The 17,163-nt window shown below is 44.1% G+C and overlaps 1 protein-coding gene across 1 annotated transcript in view; it reads left to right on the top strand.

Annotated features, from left to right (window-relative positions):
- LOC122563580 (cation channel sperm-associated protein 4-like) overlaps window positions 1-17,163 on the top strand; it is a 73,881-nt gene that overhangs the window by 32,229 nt on the left and 24,489 nt on the right. The window contains exon 5 of the mRNA XM_043717487.2: window positions 9,744-9,841. Coding sequence (XP_043573422.1) covers window positions 9,744-9,841 — 98 coding nt within the window. The remainder of the gene's footprint in view (window positions 1-9,743; window positions 9,842-17,163) is intronic.

Genomic DNA, 17,163 nt, shown 5'->3' with positions numbered 1-17,163 from the left:
TTTTTGTATCTGCCTCAGCAAAAACAGCAATGAAGTAGTCATTTAGCTCCTCTGTTATTTCTATATTTTCCTTTTTTAAAATTCTCCCGACCCTGTCCATAATTGACCCACATTTAGCCAAGCATTTCCTTTTTTCCATACCCATTTGTCGTCCATTTTTATACTTTGCTGGGTTGCATTTATATTCTATTCTTCCTTTTTGATCAACATCTTGGTCCTACTTTACTGCATTCTAAAAGTATCCCAATCCTCAGATTTAATACTATTTCTGGCTACATTGTAGGCCTTTCATTTAATCGTATACAATCCTTCGTCAAACATGGTTAACTGACCATTTTTTGAGTTTTGGCTACCATGAATGTTTTTTAAATCACTTTATTCAGCTGTGTCCACAACCTCTGGATGCCTCCTGGATTTTACCACTATACCACAAGAGCCTCTTTGAAAGAGTGTATAGTTAGTGTATATCATATGGTAGTCATTTAAACACTCTCCACTGTTGGTGTACAATATTTTCCCAATCCAACTCACTAATTTGTGTCTTGTTTTCAAAATTTCCTTTATTCAAATTTAACTATCTCCTATTTAAACATAGAAAATTGCTATCATATCACTCATCCCTAGAGGTTCTTTTACAACAAATCATTAGTCTTTTCTCATCATATAATAGTAGATCTAAAATAGCCTTTCATCTAGTCAGCACCTCAACATGCTACTTTCGAAACTCCAGAAACACGTCCTTCATTGCTTTAGTGCTCAATTGGTTTATCCATTTCTATGTAGATTGAAATCATCCATGATTATTGTTGCCTATGCCACAAACTTTTGTCATCTCTTGATTTTATACAGTGCTCTACATTACTACCACTGTTTGGTGGTCTGTAAATAATTCCAACATCCCCTAACAGGGTCTTTAAAGAGGTCTTCTGCCCTTTAAAGGCAAAATACTGCATCTACTAGAAATCTGAAGCAAGCCAGAATGCTGGAAAAACTATACAGGGTCTGGCATCAGTTGTGAAGCAACAGTTAAAATTGAGTCTGGTGTGATTCTCCTTCAGAAGAGTCACGCCAGACTTGAAGCATGAACTTTGTTTCTTGCTTCACTGGTGCTGCCAGACTAGCTGAGTTTCTTTATCTTTCTGTGTTTACATCTGTTGCCCCTTGTTGTTTCTGAGCTCCACCCAAACAGTATCCACACATTGGTCCAAATCTTATTGTTTTTTTGGCTCATGTTGAGTTTTCTCAAGGTTTCCTCACATGAAGCCTGGTAAGATTTCTCACTGTATCTTACCAAATTTGCCTCATTCATTACTTAGTCCACCCTGTGGTGTTTCTCCTATCCCATCTTATCTCCTCTTGTAGCCAGAGCAGATATCCACTCAAAGACCAGCACTCATACCATATTTAAAAGGCTGTTGTGCACCTAGACAAGCACTGCATTCCAAAGCCTCCCTGATTGGTGATAGATTCATCATCCTGAATTCTCTGATGGGTACCTGGGGATTCTGATGAAGGGATGATGTAGAGGATGGGCATCCTTTCACGGGGCAGCAACGGAGGAGGCCACACCACTAGTCAATAGTAACTAGTCAGAGTTCACCAACCAGTGTGGTCTCGAGTCTGGAGGAACAGCCAGCAACACAAAGAAGAGATCGTTGATCACCTTCATGCTGCCAGCTGTCTACTACCTCACACTGACTCTGTATCTCTTACTATACTTACCACGAAGGCTCATTTTCTACCACTCTCTTTTTATTGTCTTCAACATCATTCCTCACATTCCCTCTGCCACCACTGCGCCCCTCATCCTCGTGTGCACACGCACACCCCAAAAAAAACTCAGGCCACACCCTTGTATGGCCTCTTCACTACCTACTTACTTACCCAGGATGCTGACCATCTTTTGACCACCTGCACTAGCCCTAACACCTATGTCACTCACTTTCATTCAGTCCCATCTTTCCTCTTATTCCTTCGGAAGATGTTCATGGAATCCTGGGTTAAGTGGGTGACTTAAGTCTATAGATGGGCTTCATTGTATTTGATCACTGAGGGAATGGTGACAGTGATAGAAGTAAATTCTAGATAGAAGATTCAGGGAGAGTTCATAGAGCATGCCAGCTCTGGAAGAAGGGCTTCCCATGTATCAAGATCATTCTGACCTCTACATGGGGAAGGTATAGGACCAACCAGGGTTTGCAAATTTGCAAAATTGTGACTTCTGAGGGTAAAGTGAGAACATCATGTTAATTTAGTTTAATCCTAAAAATTTTAAGTGATGCATTTTGGGACGACTATCAAGGATGTACATGATAAATCATGGGATCCTGAATAGTACCAAAATCAGCAGGACCTTGGTGTGCTTGTGCATATATCCGTGTAGGCAGTAGGACTGGTGGACTATAGGCCTATGGGATTTTATTGTAAAGTCAAGGTATTTGATACAATAGAGTGTTAGGAGGTTACGATGGACTACACGAGATATTGGTTAGGCCACAGATGGAGTAGTATGTGCATTTCTGGTCTACAGGCTATAGGAAGGGCGTGATTGCACTAGAGAGGGTGAAAGGGCATTCACCAGAATGCTGCAAGTGCTAGGACATTTCAGCTTTCAATAGAGACTACACAGACTCCGGTTATTTTTCTTGAAGCCAAGAAGGCTAGAGAGGGGCCTGGCAACAGGCTGCTCACCCACTCCAAGGAGCGAATCCTGTCCTGTGCAGGAAAAGACTGGACCACTCTTGCAGGAATGCCAAGACATCTATATCCCACCGACTGACAGTAATCCTGCTGTCAGTGCCATTCCTTGGGCACGATTTCTAACCATTGGCTGCTATGTCTTCTTTCCCTTTTTGGCTTTCATCTACCTCTTGCATGTGCCAGGATGTTATCCATGATGTTGATGAAGAAATAGCCTGGTCTACCAGAAGCCATCGCCTTGACCAAAATACCAAGGCCTCGGAGGAAGCACTGCAAGCTTGCTTCCTACAGACAGACAGACACACACACACACACACACCTCCGTGAGAATGTCAGGTGTGAAATGCTTGCAGCAGAAGACGGTGAGCACCTCACTATAACAGCTCTGCAGCCGAATGACCAAGTAAAGCCTGGGGCTGCTTGTATTCTGAGGACTGTCGGAGATCAGGCACCTGCTCAGTCTGAGGCAGGAGATGACCCATTGGTGTCAACGATTGAGGAATTAGACCATATACACACATGCCAGGTAGAGAGAGATCTTGCAGTCTCAGGATCTGCTGAATAAATGTACGTACTTCAACACGTTAGCCATTGGTCCTCAAAGCCAAAGATATGGTGAGCAGGGGAACAAGGAAGCTGGCATGCAATCCAGGTGGCCCTTGCTCACAAGGAGACAGGGCGATGCCATAAAGCACCCAGTGAGAGGAGGAACCACATGCAGGCCCTGCAGAAGTCTCCCCTCAGGATGTTCCATAGGTGGCTGGGCCCTCCACCTCCATCCTGCCTGTCCCCCATCTGCTCAGGCTGAGGAGCACCCCCTTGCCTAAAACCTCAGCACGTCTGGGCCATCCAGAAACAAGCAGCCCAGGGGTCACCTGACCAAACATCCAGGGCCCATGGGTTCCATTCTGCTTCCACCTCTGCTGTGCAAGCTCAGTCAACATTAAGATCAAGTGGAAAAGAAAGAAAACAAACAAAACCTTTTGAGGTCATTTCGGTGGCAGAGGCATTTGAGGTCATTTCGGTGGCAGAGGTATTGCATTTGTATAAATTTGATTTTGTACTACATCTGCGAGGTTGTGTGTCTGTGTAATTCCCAATGTGACTGTGAGGCATGGATACATTCTGTGTAGATAGTGTGTTGAGTGCCAGCTGCAGCATCTGGAAGCAAGATAAATACTGTGCAAATCCGGCGATTGATTCAACTAATACCTTTGTTCTCACATTGAAACACCCCTATTCTTTCCCCATTTTCTGCATCTAGAAGTGTTGGTGTGAATGAAGTGGTCAGTAATGTCTGTGGGAAGGAGGTGTGCAGCACACAGGAAGCCAACTGCCAGGGAGCAGGGGTCCATAGGTCTGTATCCTGAATTGTACATGGGTCTGTGTAATGTTTCCCTCTAAAAGGGTTCACATCAGTAGGTCTGACAGCCCAGTCCCTCTCAGACACTTATCCTGTCCATTCCTGGTGTGGATGCAGCCATTTTCTTCCCCATTACATATTTCTGATTACCAGAGCATGATGGTAAACACTTCAGCCTGTAGCTTGCAATCTCTGCTGCTATGTGTCTGTGAGGCCCCAAACATTCAGATTCCCATCCCTGTCGTCTTTTGTAAACCCAATCAGCTTTGCATCTCCCCAGGTCCTCACCCAAACCATCGACATGAACTTGCACCTGTCCACCTTCCCCCTCTCCTCCCAGTTCCAGGTATTTAAGATGACCATGCTAAATGTGGTAACGCCCTTGAAGTCAAGATGCTCCTTACAGTGAACGAACACTCCTCCAGTATTACCCTGTTCGTACCCATGTTTTACTGTATCCTTCCAACTTCACAATTGTTATTCCTCCCCGTCCCCAATCCATCCTCCAAGTGGATTGTGAGGTGTTGGCAAATGTAAGATGCCAGTGTCCATGGACAAGAGGTGCATGTGTTTGATGCCTATGGATCATGCCGTGAGATGCTGTTTAATGTTGAGCAACATGGAAGCTCCTTGCTTCTAGTGGCAAGCTGTAGTCACCAGATATCTACTTGATTTTCATGTTGGGAATTCTTGATGTCTAGCCTGTTTAGTTTGTTGGTAAGATAGTAAAATAAATATTGATGAGGTGAGTTATGCTGTTTAAAAAGGCATTTAACAAGCAATTACTCCTTTTATTTGTTGACTCACTGCTGCTGGCAAGAAACCCACATAAAAGGTGCAGCAAGTTGCTCCTGACATCCAAATTGGCCTTGTTGACTTCTCCCATGATTCTACCACAGATTTTTGAAGTAGCCCATGTTGTTCAGGCTCTAATGAGATTCTATCCATTGTTCTTCCAACCTGAGATCTTCCTTTACTAGCCTACTGATCCTACCATGTATTTTCAACACAACTCTTATCTCGTCTTCCTTCTTATCTGTCCTTCCAAAATGTCAAATAGCCTTGAATATTCTGTTCCTAGTCCTGGACACCAAGCAGCCATCTTTATGTAAAGGCAGTTATGTCATAATCTTTGACCTCAATTTATATCTTTAGGTCATCTGTCTTATTGCAAATGCGATATGCATTCAGGTAGAAATCCTTTTAGTATTGGGTTTTTTTTAATGTTATTCCAAACTTGAGGCATGCTCCATGCTCTGTTTTGTTACTCCTGTCTTCTATTCTCCCTCGTAGATTTTATACTTGGAGTGGCCATTTAAACCAAACCCAACAGTACTAGCAAATTTCTCTGAAAGGATATCCGTTCCAGCACTGTTAAGATGTAACCATTCCAGCTTAATTTCACAGAATCAAGGCTTATAGTGAGAAAGCGGGAGAATGGATTTGAGAAGTTTATCATCCATGATTGAAAAGTGGAGCAGACATGATGGGCTGAATAGCCTAATTTGTGCTTCTATGTCTTTTGCTCTTGTTTGGGTCCCATGTGCCCAGCACTGGTCCCAATGACACAGAAATTCTGATGCTCTCCTTCCTATTCTGGTTTTCCAGACACATATTCAGTCAATTGATCCTTCAGATCTTATATTCATGCGGCACTGTGACTAGCGAACTTTGGGGAGTTGGGAAGCAAATTAAAAAGCAGGACCTCGAGTAGTATTCTTACGATTGCTTTTCAATTTACTCCACACCACTCACCATCCTGACTTGAAAATGTACTGCCATTCCTTCAGTGTCACTGAGTCAAAATCCTCAACTCCCTTCCTAATAGCAAATGGATTGAAGTGGTTCAACAAAACAGCTCACCACCACCATCTCAACGGCAACTATGCATTGGCAGTAAATGTTGGCCCAACCAGTAATATCCACATCCCATGAATGAACAAAACAAAAATCCTGATTGTTACAATCCGACTGCACTCGAGGTCCTACATTTCAATTTTTTCTAACGCCATGAAATCTGTCTTCAGCACTTCACTCCTGTTCCTACCTATGTTATCAGTACCAATGTGGGCCATGAGTACTATCTGATCTCCCTATTCTAGAAGGATATCCTGCAGCCATCCATGACTGACTTTCCCCATCAGAGGGTCATGTTTAATGCAGCAGAAATGCCTGTCAGATCGCCTGACAATGGAATCCCCTGTTCCTGTGGCATTCCAGTCTCTCACTCGCACGCACGCGCGCACACACACTATTCTAGCTGCTGTTCAAGTTATAGAGTCATAGAGGTATTCAGCATAGAAACAGACCCTTTGGTCCAAATCGTCCATGCTGACCAGATATCATTACTTAATCTAGTCCCATTTGCCAGCACTTAGTCCACATCCCTCTAAAGCAGTGGACCCAGCACTGATCCTTGTGGCACACCACTGGTCACAAGCCTTCAGTCTGAAAAACAACCCTCCACCACCACCCTCCGTCTTCTACTTTCAAACCAGTTCTGTATTCAAATGGCTAGTTCTCCCGGTATTCCATGCTAACCTTGCTAATCATTCTCCCATGAGGAACCTTGTCGAACGCCTTACTGAAGTCCATATTGATCACATCCACCGCTCTGCCCTCAACAATTCTCTTTGCTACATCTTCAAAAAACTCAAATCAAGTTCGTGAGATATGATTTCCCATGCACAAAGCTATGCTGACTATCCTAAATAGTCCCTACTTTTCCCAATACATGTAAATCCTGTCTCTCAGGATTCCCTCCAACAACTTGCCCACCACCGAATTCAGGCTGACTGGTTTGTAGTTCCCTGGCTTGTCCTTACCACCTTTCTTAAATAGTGGCACCATGGTAGCCAACCTCGAGTCTTCTGGCACTTCACCTGTAACAATCAATGATACAAATATCTCAGCAAGGGACCCAGCAATCATTTCCCTAGCTTCCCACAGAGTTCTAAGGGTACACCTGATCATGTCCCGGGGATTTATCCACTTTTATGCCTTTCAAGACATCCAGCAGCATCTCCTCTGTAATATGGGCGTTTTTCAAGATGTCACCATCTATTTCCCCACATTCTATATCATCATTGGCCTTCTCCACAATAAACACTGATGCAAGATACTTGTGTAGTATCTCCCCATCTCCTGCAGCTTCACACATAGGCTGCCTTGCTTATCATTGAGGGGCCCTATTCTCTCCCTAGTTACCCTTTTGTCCTTTATATATTTATAAAATGCCTTTGGATTCTCCTAAACCCCATTTGCCAAAGCTATCTCATGTCCCCTTTTTGCCCTCCTGATTTCCCTCTTAAGTATACTCCTACTGCCTTTTATACTTTTCTAAGGATTCATTCGAGCTCTCCTGTCTATACGTGACATATGCTTCCTTCCTCTTCTTAACCAAACCCTGATTTTCTACTTGGAGCTCCAGCTTTTATTGTTGGTGATACTCGCTGCAGATGTGCTTGTCTGAGACATATGGTGTGTATGGGTAAGATCAAGGGATTAGTGAGGGAGAGGGCAGCCATTCCAGGTGTACTCTTATTCCAGTGATTGGAGCAGTATGCAAAATCCAAATGCTGGTGAGCATTTTAACAATGTAATATTCCCTTTGATTGGAATGACTCAATAAAAGGCCTCAACCATGCCTACTCCTCCAATCATTCCAACAAGGGAGGCGATGGCCTAGTGGTTTTATAGCTGGACTGTTAGTCCAGAGACCCAGATAGCATTCTGGGAACCTGGGTTTTAATCCTGCCATGGCAGTTGGTGGAATTTGAATTCCATAAAATAGCTGGAATTGAGAAACTAATGATGACCATGAATCTATTATCAATTGTCAGAAAAACTGATCTGGTTCACTAATGTCCCTTAGGGAAGGAAACTGCCATCGTTACCTTGTCTGGCCTACGTGTGACTCCAGACAATCAACAATGTAATTGACTCTTAACTGCCCCCAGGCAATAAATGCTGCTTAGTCAGCAACGCCCTTATCTGATAAGTGATTATTTAAAAAAAAGAAAATACTCCATCCCGCAATCCTCCTTCACTCCCCACTGTTTTTTTAAACAAAACCAAATCAACTGTACTTTTCAACCACCTCTCCTAATGTGAATTCAAATCACTTAGTTTATTCCAGATTCTTTCGAAATGTAGGACCTGTTGCAACAGGAATGTAAAAAAACATCTAGGCTGGAGTCTCAATTGCCAGCAGGTAGTAAAGGTCCACAGGTGCATTCTTAACTGGTGGGACACACGATTAAGTTGAAGTTTAGAACTGAAGTGCATAAAATGTCAGCTGGCTTTCGGCAACTAGATGAAATTAATTTCATGTCTAAGTCCCTTTGGCTTTGGGAAAAGACCTAAATGGGAGCACCCCCTCTCAATCAGAAACAACTTCTGGAATCTCTCAGAAATACCTGTTTATTAAACAGGTGTTCAAAGTCATTTCACATTGAGATCTCCTGACTGGTGTTCTGTGTGTTAAGTCCCCATTTGGGCAAACCACCTCCCCTGAAAATCTGTTTTGGAGGAAAAGTTTGTGATTCCAGGCACCCTTCTCCTGTATATATTTGGCCCCAGTTGGCCTACTTCCACTGGAGACTGATTCACATGCTTCAGTTTTTTTCCATGGTTCTCATAGGCCAGTCCATTCAAGTACACATAAGAAATCCCACAGCATTTTCCAAAGAGCAAGAGAATCATTTCCAATGTCCGAGCAAATGTCAACGCTAAACATAAAATAACAGAGGTTAGATTAGAATTCCCTGCCTAAGGGCATGAGAGTCAACCTACAGCATGTGGATTCAACGGTTTAAGGAAGCAGCTCACCACCAACCTCTCGAGCAAGTAAGGATGGGCAATAGATGCATGTTCTGTGATGAATAAACCTAAACATAAAAATTAGCTATCATTTATCTCATTGCTGCTTTTGGACCTTGCTGTGAAAACTGGCTTCCATTCTTCCTGCCTTACATTCTTCCTGCCTTACAATAGTCATGGAGTGCTACAACATGGAGGTAGGCCCTTTGGTCCAAATTGATCCATGTTGACCATACTAACCTCATTTCCCTGCACTTGGCCCATATCCTTCGAATCCTTTCCTATCCATGTATTTGTCCAAATGCCTTTTAAATGTGGATAATGTATCACTTCCACTGGCTGCTCATTACATATGCATACCACCCTCTGTGTAAAAATAAAGTTGCCCCTCGGGTTTCCTTTTATTCTTTCCCCTCATAGCCTCTTCAACCTCTCCCTATAATGTAGACCATCGAGTCCAGGCAACATCCTTGTAAAATTTCTTCTGCACACTTTCCAGTTTAATAACATCCTTCCTATAACAAGGTGACCAAAGCTGAACACAAGTGCGACCTCACCAACGTCCTGTATAACTGCAACATAACCTCCCAACGCCTATATTTGGTGCCCTGGCTAATGAAGGCCAGTGTGCCAAAAGCCGCCTTCACTGCCCTGTCTACCTGTGACTCCACTTTCCAGAACTTTGAACCTGAATTCCTGTATTTCTCTGTTCCACGACACTCTTTAAGGCCATACCATTCACCTATACAGTATACTTCAGAAGTATTTCATTGACTGTGTAGTTCTTTGATATATTCTGAGGTTGTGAAAGATGCCATAGAAATGCAAGTTCTTTTTTTTTGGCCTGACATTTTTCTAGGATGGTTGGAACATTGCAGATTTCTTCGTCACATCCGCCTTATTCATAGGTTCCACTGCGTCATTCACGAGGAATCATGAGCTCTTTTATGTATTGAGGTAGGAGGACAATTTTAATGGAATAGTTGATATTTCTGCATAGAAATAAAAAAAAACCTAAGCCACAGTTCATGAAAATGGGAAATTGTTAGATTTGTGCAGATTTATCAAAATCTGAAAGGCATTGGAGTTTCGAACTCCAGTGGAAATGTCATTGGGTCAAGAACCTGTTATGATTCCCCCCACACACACACATCTAGATGTCACTAGGGCACAGTAGAGGTATGTGGGAAGCCCTGAAGTTATGTTGATTACTTATTTAACATATACAAGGAGACAATGTTTTGTATTTTTTAGCTGAGAATTCAGACTTCTGAAGGACAGAGCTTAAGTTTCCCAAGCTATGTGGAACTCACTAAGGTTAATCAGGTAAAAGTGCAGCAATAACCATGGTGAGTCAAACTGACTGGCAGGGAGACCATTGATCTGTGAAACTGAATAATTGCAGCCTTGCCTCGGTTAGAGACTGGTGTATACAACGTTTGTGAGGGTGTACTTTCACCACTTCCCTGGCAGGGGAGATATCATGATTGACAAGGTAGTTCTCCCAGGACAAATCTAAGCTGAGAACTTTTATCACGGGAAGGTCTCGAATTCGTTGCTGGACTGCGGTTTTGAGCAGAACTTGGAGGATCATTGGTCGAGCTGAGCTCCAGTGGTGAATCTTTGTGCTGGTTTTGGCTTACTGCCAATCGGTGACCAGTCAACCAGAACTATGGCCTCTGCAAGTGCCTGTGCCGCAGGCCAGGGGATCCCCAATACAGTCAGAGTAACTGCGAAGAAGGTGGAGGAAGGATCACTAGTCAACCAGACCATTTTCATGAAGAGAGCCCTCCTAGTTTGCTGCAGGTTCCAACCAGCAGATATTTTATATTTGCAAAGATTTCCCCAGAGGGGCTACTTTGTCATGACCTTCAGGAGTGTGAAGCAATGCAAGGATTCCAACAGCTTTTTGTATGGTGATGTATACCTGTACAAGGCCTGCCCAAGATGGGTTGCGACATACACTCAAATGGCTGAAAGTGGCAACGCAAGCTGTAGATCCCCAAAAGACAGTAAGGTGCACCATCCAGCAACAAAACTGAAGCAAGGATCAGGCCGGAGAGGAGGAAAAGGTGGCCAGTGCGGAGGCGCAGCAACCGACCCAATCTCCACCTGAACAGACTGGAGGAGGAGGAGACAAATGAGGCAGGGGAGTGGATACCAGTGAGAAATAACCAGAAAAGAAAAACACATTGGGCCTGAACAGGTCTGCAACAAAATGGAAAGAGACAGCTGCATGATGGAAACACCAGCTCCTCTGATGATGAAGACATGGAGCAATGGCCACCAACAAAAAGAGGCACAGCACCATAAGGGAGAAGAAGAGGGACACCCACCAACCTGGAAATACCGGGCTTCACAAAGGGCATGATGAACCCCAACCTTCAGCCATCGGGAACCACTAGGTACCCATTCACCACTACTCCGGGCAATCAGGAGCAGTGACACTCCAAATCAGGAGCAGAGCCCGAGAGTCCCTCTGTCAGACTCCGAAACCAGTGAAGTCTGGTTCTTTCTCTCCCCAATGCCCTGATCTAGGGTCCATGTCCTGATTGAGGAACAGGGCCACCACCTCAGTACAGTGAGTGACCAACAGTTTGCCAAAACCAAGGGGATGCAGAGAGTCCACGGGTGAATGGACGTTGGGTCTACCGGTACTTATATAAACTCTCAAAATGGGTTTACAGTTGCCAGTACTGATGAGCGTAGTGTTAAATCTGCTACGTGATGTATTTCCACATTGGCTTACCTGGCCAATTTCATGTTTCTGCAAAAGTGTGGGATACTGCACCTCAGCATTTACAACAAATAGTCAAGTTTATAGACCCACAGGCTTTCAATTTGGTAGGAGAAAATGATAGCTGTTCCTCCGGCCTGGGGATTCTGCTGCGAGGAGGCAGCCTCACCATCGTCTAGGTCAAGGAGGTAGTGGGCAGGCATTTCCTCGTAGTAGATGTTATGTACAGAAACCCTCCTCTGAGACGAATTAATGTGTACGTTCTGGTGGTAAAGAGTGAGCAGCTGGCTGTCTTGCAGCAGCTCACACTGGTGCTGGCAACGCCCAGGCCAGCCGTTCTGGCCAGAGACTTCCATCTGCATTGACGATGCAGTTGAAGATCCGGAGGGGCTAACAGCAAACCGGACATCACATCCAGTTTCTTGTTGGAAACACCTAAAATGACCAAGCTGTACAATATCTTCAGCACCCCTGCAGATCGAGCACAGTGTAGATACATCTGGTCGCAGTCAGATGTGTCTATCGCTCAAGGATGGATTTCCTCTGTGTCCCGTGTGTTCTTGGTCAGATCCACTGACATCAATCCAGTGTTCTTCTCTGAAGCTGTGTCCTCCTGGCTGACTGTCACCTATAGGATACCGAGTGGGCCAGCAAGGCTATGTGGAAGCTGGATGTGAAATTGTTGACCACAAAATCGAGGAGCTCAAAGGGATGTGACATAGGTTGGATAACTGTGAAGCTCCTCTTTGAGTCTCCAGCAGACTGGTCGGAAACAGTCAATGGGATCATCACGATGTTCTTTATCCTCAAAGTTGCTCAAAAGGTGAGAGAGAGACAGGGAAAACTGTCCAAACTCCACAGAAGTATGCAGAACCTATTTCTGTTGCAATTGATAAGGGTCATTGTCAAAGAGGATCTCTAGGAGCTGGAGAGCCAGCAAGCCTCGCTCTTTGCCTTAGAGGCCTCAAGATAATCTTGTGGTCCAAGGTCCTTACCGTGGAGCAGCATGACACATATTTGCATTTCTTTTACAGAAGGTGCAAAAGTAGAGCTCCGTGCTCAGCAGCAAGACGATGGCTCGGTAATGTCATCTCAGTGTGACATCCTGAGGTTCAGCGAATCTTTTTATGCTAGACTGTATGACATGAAACCTGTGGAGGGTGCAGCCTCCCAGTTATTCCTGTTCTCTATCACCAAGGACTTCGATAACAGCTGGATCTGTAATTATCTCTGAAGAAGCTGACCAAGGCCCTTGAGTCTTTGGAAAAGAATAAAAGTGTCGGCTCACCAACCTAGTTGTATTTGGTTCTGTGGAAGTTGATTGGTTAGGACATGCTGGAGGTGTACGACAGTATGCTTCTGTCAAGTAGTATATGCGAATCCATGAGAAAAGATATCATCACCCTCCTCTACAAGCAGAAGGGGGTGAGAGAAGAAATCAGAATTTTCACTGCTGAATGCAGATTACAAAATCCTGCCTAAGGTCGTTGTCAGCCGGGTCAGGTCTGCACTGGGATCGGTGAATCACCCTGACCAAACCTATGTTGTACTGGGCAGGATCATCTTGGAGTGCCCCACGCTCCTCAGGGATACACGCGTACAACAGGGGCATGAATGCCTGCCTCATCAGCCTGCACCACGAGAAGGCCTTTGACAGGATATCGCACACCATGTTGGATGTGCTTTCCAAAATGGACTTTGGTGGGGGGGGGAATCAGCAACTGGATCTGACTACTCTACATCAACGTCATTAATGTAGTTTCCCTCAATGGGTGGGAATCCGAAAGCTTCCTGATAAGATCTGGCATAAGACCGGGCTGCCTACCCTCTCCTGCCTTGTTTGTATGTTGTGTAGACTTGGCAAAAGGCTCTATCGGGAAGGATGTGAGCCTGAGAAGGGTGTCTATTCCTGGCAGCAAAAGCCTGCAGGTCAAAGCTTTCCTGTACATGGATGGTGTTGCCATTTTCTGCTCTAATATACTGTGCGCAGACTTGAGTATTTCCAACCAGTTCAAGCTGGCCTCAGGGGTCAATGTAAATTGAGGCATAGGACAGACTACCTGAAAGCCCTGGGAATATGGTTCAGAGGGGCTGGGGCCTGTGCAAACTCTTGGGAGGAGCATATCACCAAGGTGAGGCAGAAACTGGGCTTTTGGGAGCATTGCTGCCTCTCCATTGCGGCTAAAACCGTGTCATCCAGTATGAGGCACTCTTTCTTGTACATGGTGTAGGTATGGTCATTTGCAGAAGCTGTGCCATTGCAGTCACCTGAGCCAACTTCCACTTCACCTGAAGGTCTAAGGTAGACTGTGTCTGCAGGGATCTGGGTAAGGGGTGAAAAACATACCCAATGTCACCCTCATCCTGATGACAAACTTTGTATGAGGCAGCATCAAGCTGTGTGTAGACCCTCAGTACGCAAACTAAGTGTCACTTGGTACTAAGATTCTACCTGCTGTTGCGAAGGATGGGACTGGCCTCATTGCCAAATAGTTGGACCATTTCGCATCACGTGTCCTTCGTGGAGAAATTTGCAAAAAAAAAACCCGCAAGTTCATTGGAATGTGCTCAGTATGTACCGTCCTTGAGACTCGATGGGAAAAGGAGAAGATTGATCCTGTCAGATTGTTCCGTGAGTAGACTCAATGCCAGAACATTTCCCCAAACACCAAGAGTTCACTTGGCTGGTGGTGAGAAGGCCACGACCTATGAGACCTTCCATGCCTGCTTGGACTGTTTGCACCACTGTCACACATCTCCTGCTGGAATGTTCCTCTTTAAAGGAAGTCTGGAGAGAGATGTAGTGGGTTTTGTCAAGGTTCGTCCTGAGCATCTCCATAATATGGGACTCTGCTCTGCAGTCTGTTCTGAGTCGCACATGAGACAAATGTCAACTGTGCCTGAAGGACCATCAACCTGGAGAAGGATGAAATTTGGTCCGTTTGCCATTCAGAACAAGGCGTTGACCTTGACTGAGTTTTGCAGACTGGCACATTTCAAGGTCCAGGATTGTGTGTTGAGGGATGCACTAAAGCCTAGGGCAGCTGCCACCAAGGTGCATTAGAGAAAGCCTTGGCTTTTTAGGCCATCTAGAGGGCGGTTGAGAGTCAATCACATTGTTTTTGATCGAAAGTCACATGGAGGCCAGACCAGTAGAGGATGGCAGATTTCCTTCCCTAAAGGATATTAGCAAGCCAAATGAGTTTTTCTGACAATGACAATGGTGTTATGGTCATTAGTAAATTAAGTCCATCCGATGTGGCTGGATTTGAACTGGGGCATCCAGAACATTAGCTGAGTTTCTGGGTTAGTAGTGTATCGATGATCCTATTAGACCATTGTTTCCTGCTTTAACTAGAATCCCTTCCTTTGACAAATTCTTTGGATGGGAACCAGAACTGAGATTTCAATGTCACTCTGAGTTAAAGACTGATTGATTTAAAGGCCCTATCTCATTCCTGCATATGAGTCAGTTCTCCCCTTCCCCAATCCCGTTACCATATTTCCTCTTGTTCATTTTGACTTTATGCATAAACTTTTAAATGCGTTGTGTAAATGTGCACATTTCAGTGTAACGTGCATGGTTAATATTATAGGTGTCCATCATGTAATCTTACCATGTTATCAGGTCCAATATTTAAGAAATTCTTATTAATAATTTAGTATTCTCTATGCTTGTGAAATTTGGTTTATTCTTGGGAATCACAATTTTTTTTGTAAATATTTTTATTGTGAAAACAAATTTAAGGGTTTTACAAAATTACAAAACCACTACAAAATAGTGTGACAAATTTATTAATATAATGACAATAACAGGAAACAAACTACTACTCCACAAACCGCTGAAACGAGAGAGGAAAAAACCCTACAAAAACAACAATTCAATAAATAACTAAAGTTTAAAAAAAATAAACAAAATAAAATTAAGCCAAGTTATACCAAGGTAACTTAAATTTTATTCAGTTAAGTTACTATATTCAGCGCAATCCGACCGAAGCTCTCCACCACTGGGAGCATTAGTAAGCAAACCCATATTTATTCAGGACTCCATCACCCCCCTGGAACCCCTAAACCGCCAAACATGGCTCTCAAGACTACACTAAAGCCCTGATCAATATAGCCAACAAGTCTGAATCAATGTAATTCAGAAAGGGCCACCATGTTCTATAAAACAGTTCAGTTTTCTGGTGCACCATTCTCGTAAGGAAGTCCGGGGGGGGTGTGCTCCATAACTAATCCACACCAGCCCAAACGTCCTGGGGGATCCTCCGACACCCAGCTCATTAGAATGTTCTTCCTCACACAAAATGAAAGAATATTAAACCATTTCTTCCCATGCACATCCAAAGAGAGGAGGTTTGGAAGACCCAAGAGGAGGGACACTGGATCCAACTTAACCTCAGTTCCCAAAACCTGTTCTAAAACACTCTCTATGGCACCCAAATACCTGCGAAGCTTGTGACATGACCACAAGCAATGAATAAGAGTGCCAACGTCCATTTTACATTTGGGGCACATTGGAGACACTCCTGTCTTGAATTTCACAAGCCATTCTGGTGCCAAATGAGCCCTGTGGAATATTTTCAGTTGGATAGCCTGGGTCCTGTTACAAATTGAAATCTTCCTAACATTCTCCCAAATATCCTCCCACATCTTTGATGAGATTTCCGCCCCCAATTCTTGAGTCCAGATTCTACATCGCAGCTCAATGTCCTTTGAAACATTACATCCTAACAAGTGATTGAGGGTGCTGACCAAGAGAGTGCACTCCTCTCCATGTCCGACTTATCAGGACTAACCATCAATGTAGTCTGTTTTAGTATACGTAACAAAAGAAATCTCTCCTAGGTAGCTCGAATTTCTCACCCAGCTGCTCAAAAAACATCGTGACCTCCCCGTCAAGTAAATCTCTCAAACAGGAGATTCCTCAAGACTCCTAGAACTTAAAGCCAGAGTCCCAACATTCCCACTATGAGTGTGAAAGGAAAAGTTTTTTTGGAAGTTGCCCACACCTTGCTGCATCATTCACCATGCTTTAAATGTGTTAAGGACAATCTGGTTTCTGTTGTGGTCCATAAACAACAAATTGATGAGGGGGCATTTTGCCTGGGAGGCCTCAATGTCCAACCATTTTGATTGCAGGTCTGGGCAGGCCCAGCAATCAATCAGCCAGTAGGATAGTAAGAAACTCGATTGATATTTCTTAAAGTCCGGGAAATCCAAACCTTCCTTCCCCTGTGGGAGCTGCAGTTTATCCAGTTTAATAACAGGCTGCCTATGACACCAGATAAAAGATCTAAGCCAACTGTAAAGCCTCCATAGTGCTTGCCTTGGCACTATCAAAAGGAGCATTCACATGGGATATAATAAGCAAGGAAGAACGTTCATTTTGACCAGAGCTATTCTACCCAACCAAGATATCGGAAGATCCTCCCAGTGCTGAAGGTCCTGCCTTATCTTCTCTAGCAATTGCACATAATTAGCTTTATATGATTGATCAAAGATCAATGCCTAAATGCAGCAAACCTCCCAGTGACCACCG

The sequence above is a fragment of the Chiloscyllium plagiosum genome, unplaced genomic scaffold (genome assembly GCF_037043375.1).
Source record: "Chiloscyllium plagiosum isolate Xiang-an unplaced genomic scaffold, Cpla_swu_hap1 HiC_scaffold_30, whole genome shotgun sequence".
Lineage (NCBI taxonomy): Eukaryota > Metazoa > Chordata > Chondrichthyes > Orectolobiformes > Hemiscylliidae > Chiloscyllium > Chiloscyllium plagiosum.
This window is presented reverse-complemented; position numbering and strand designations above follow the sequence as displayed.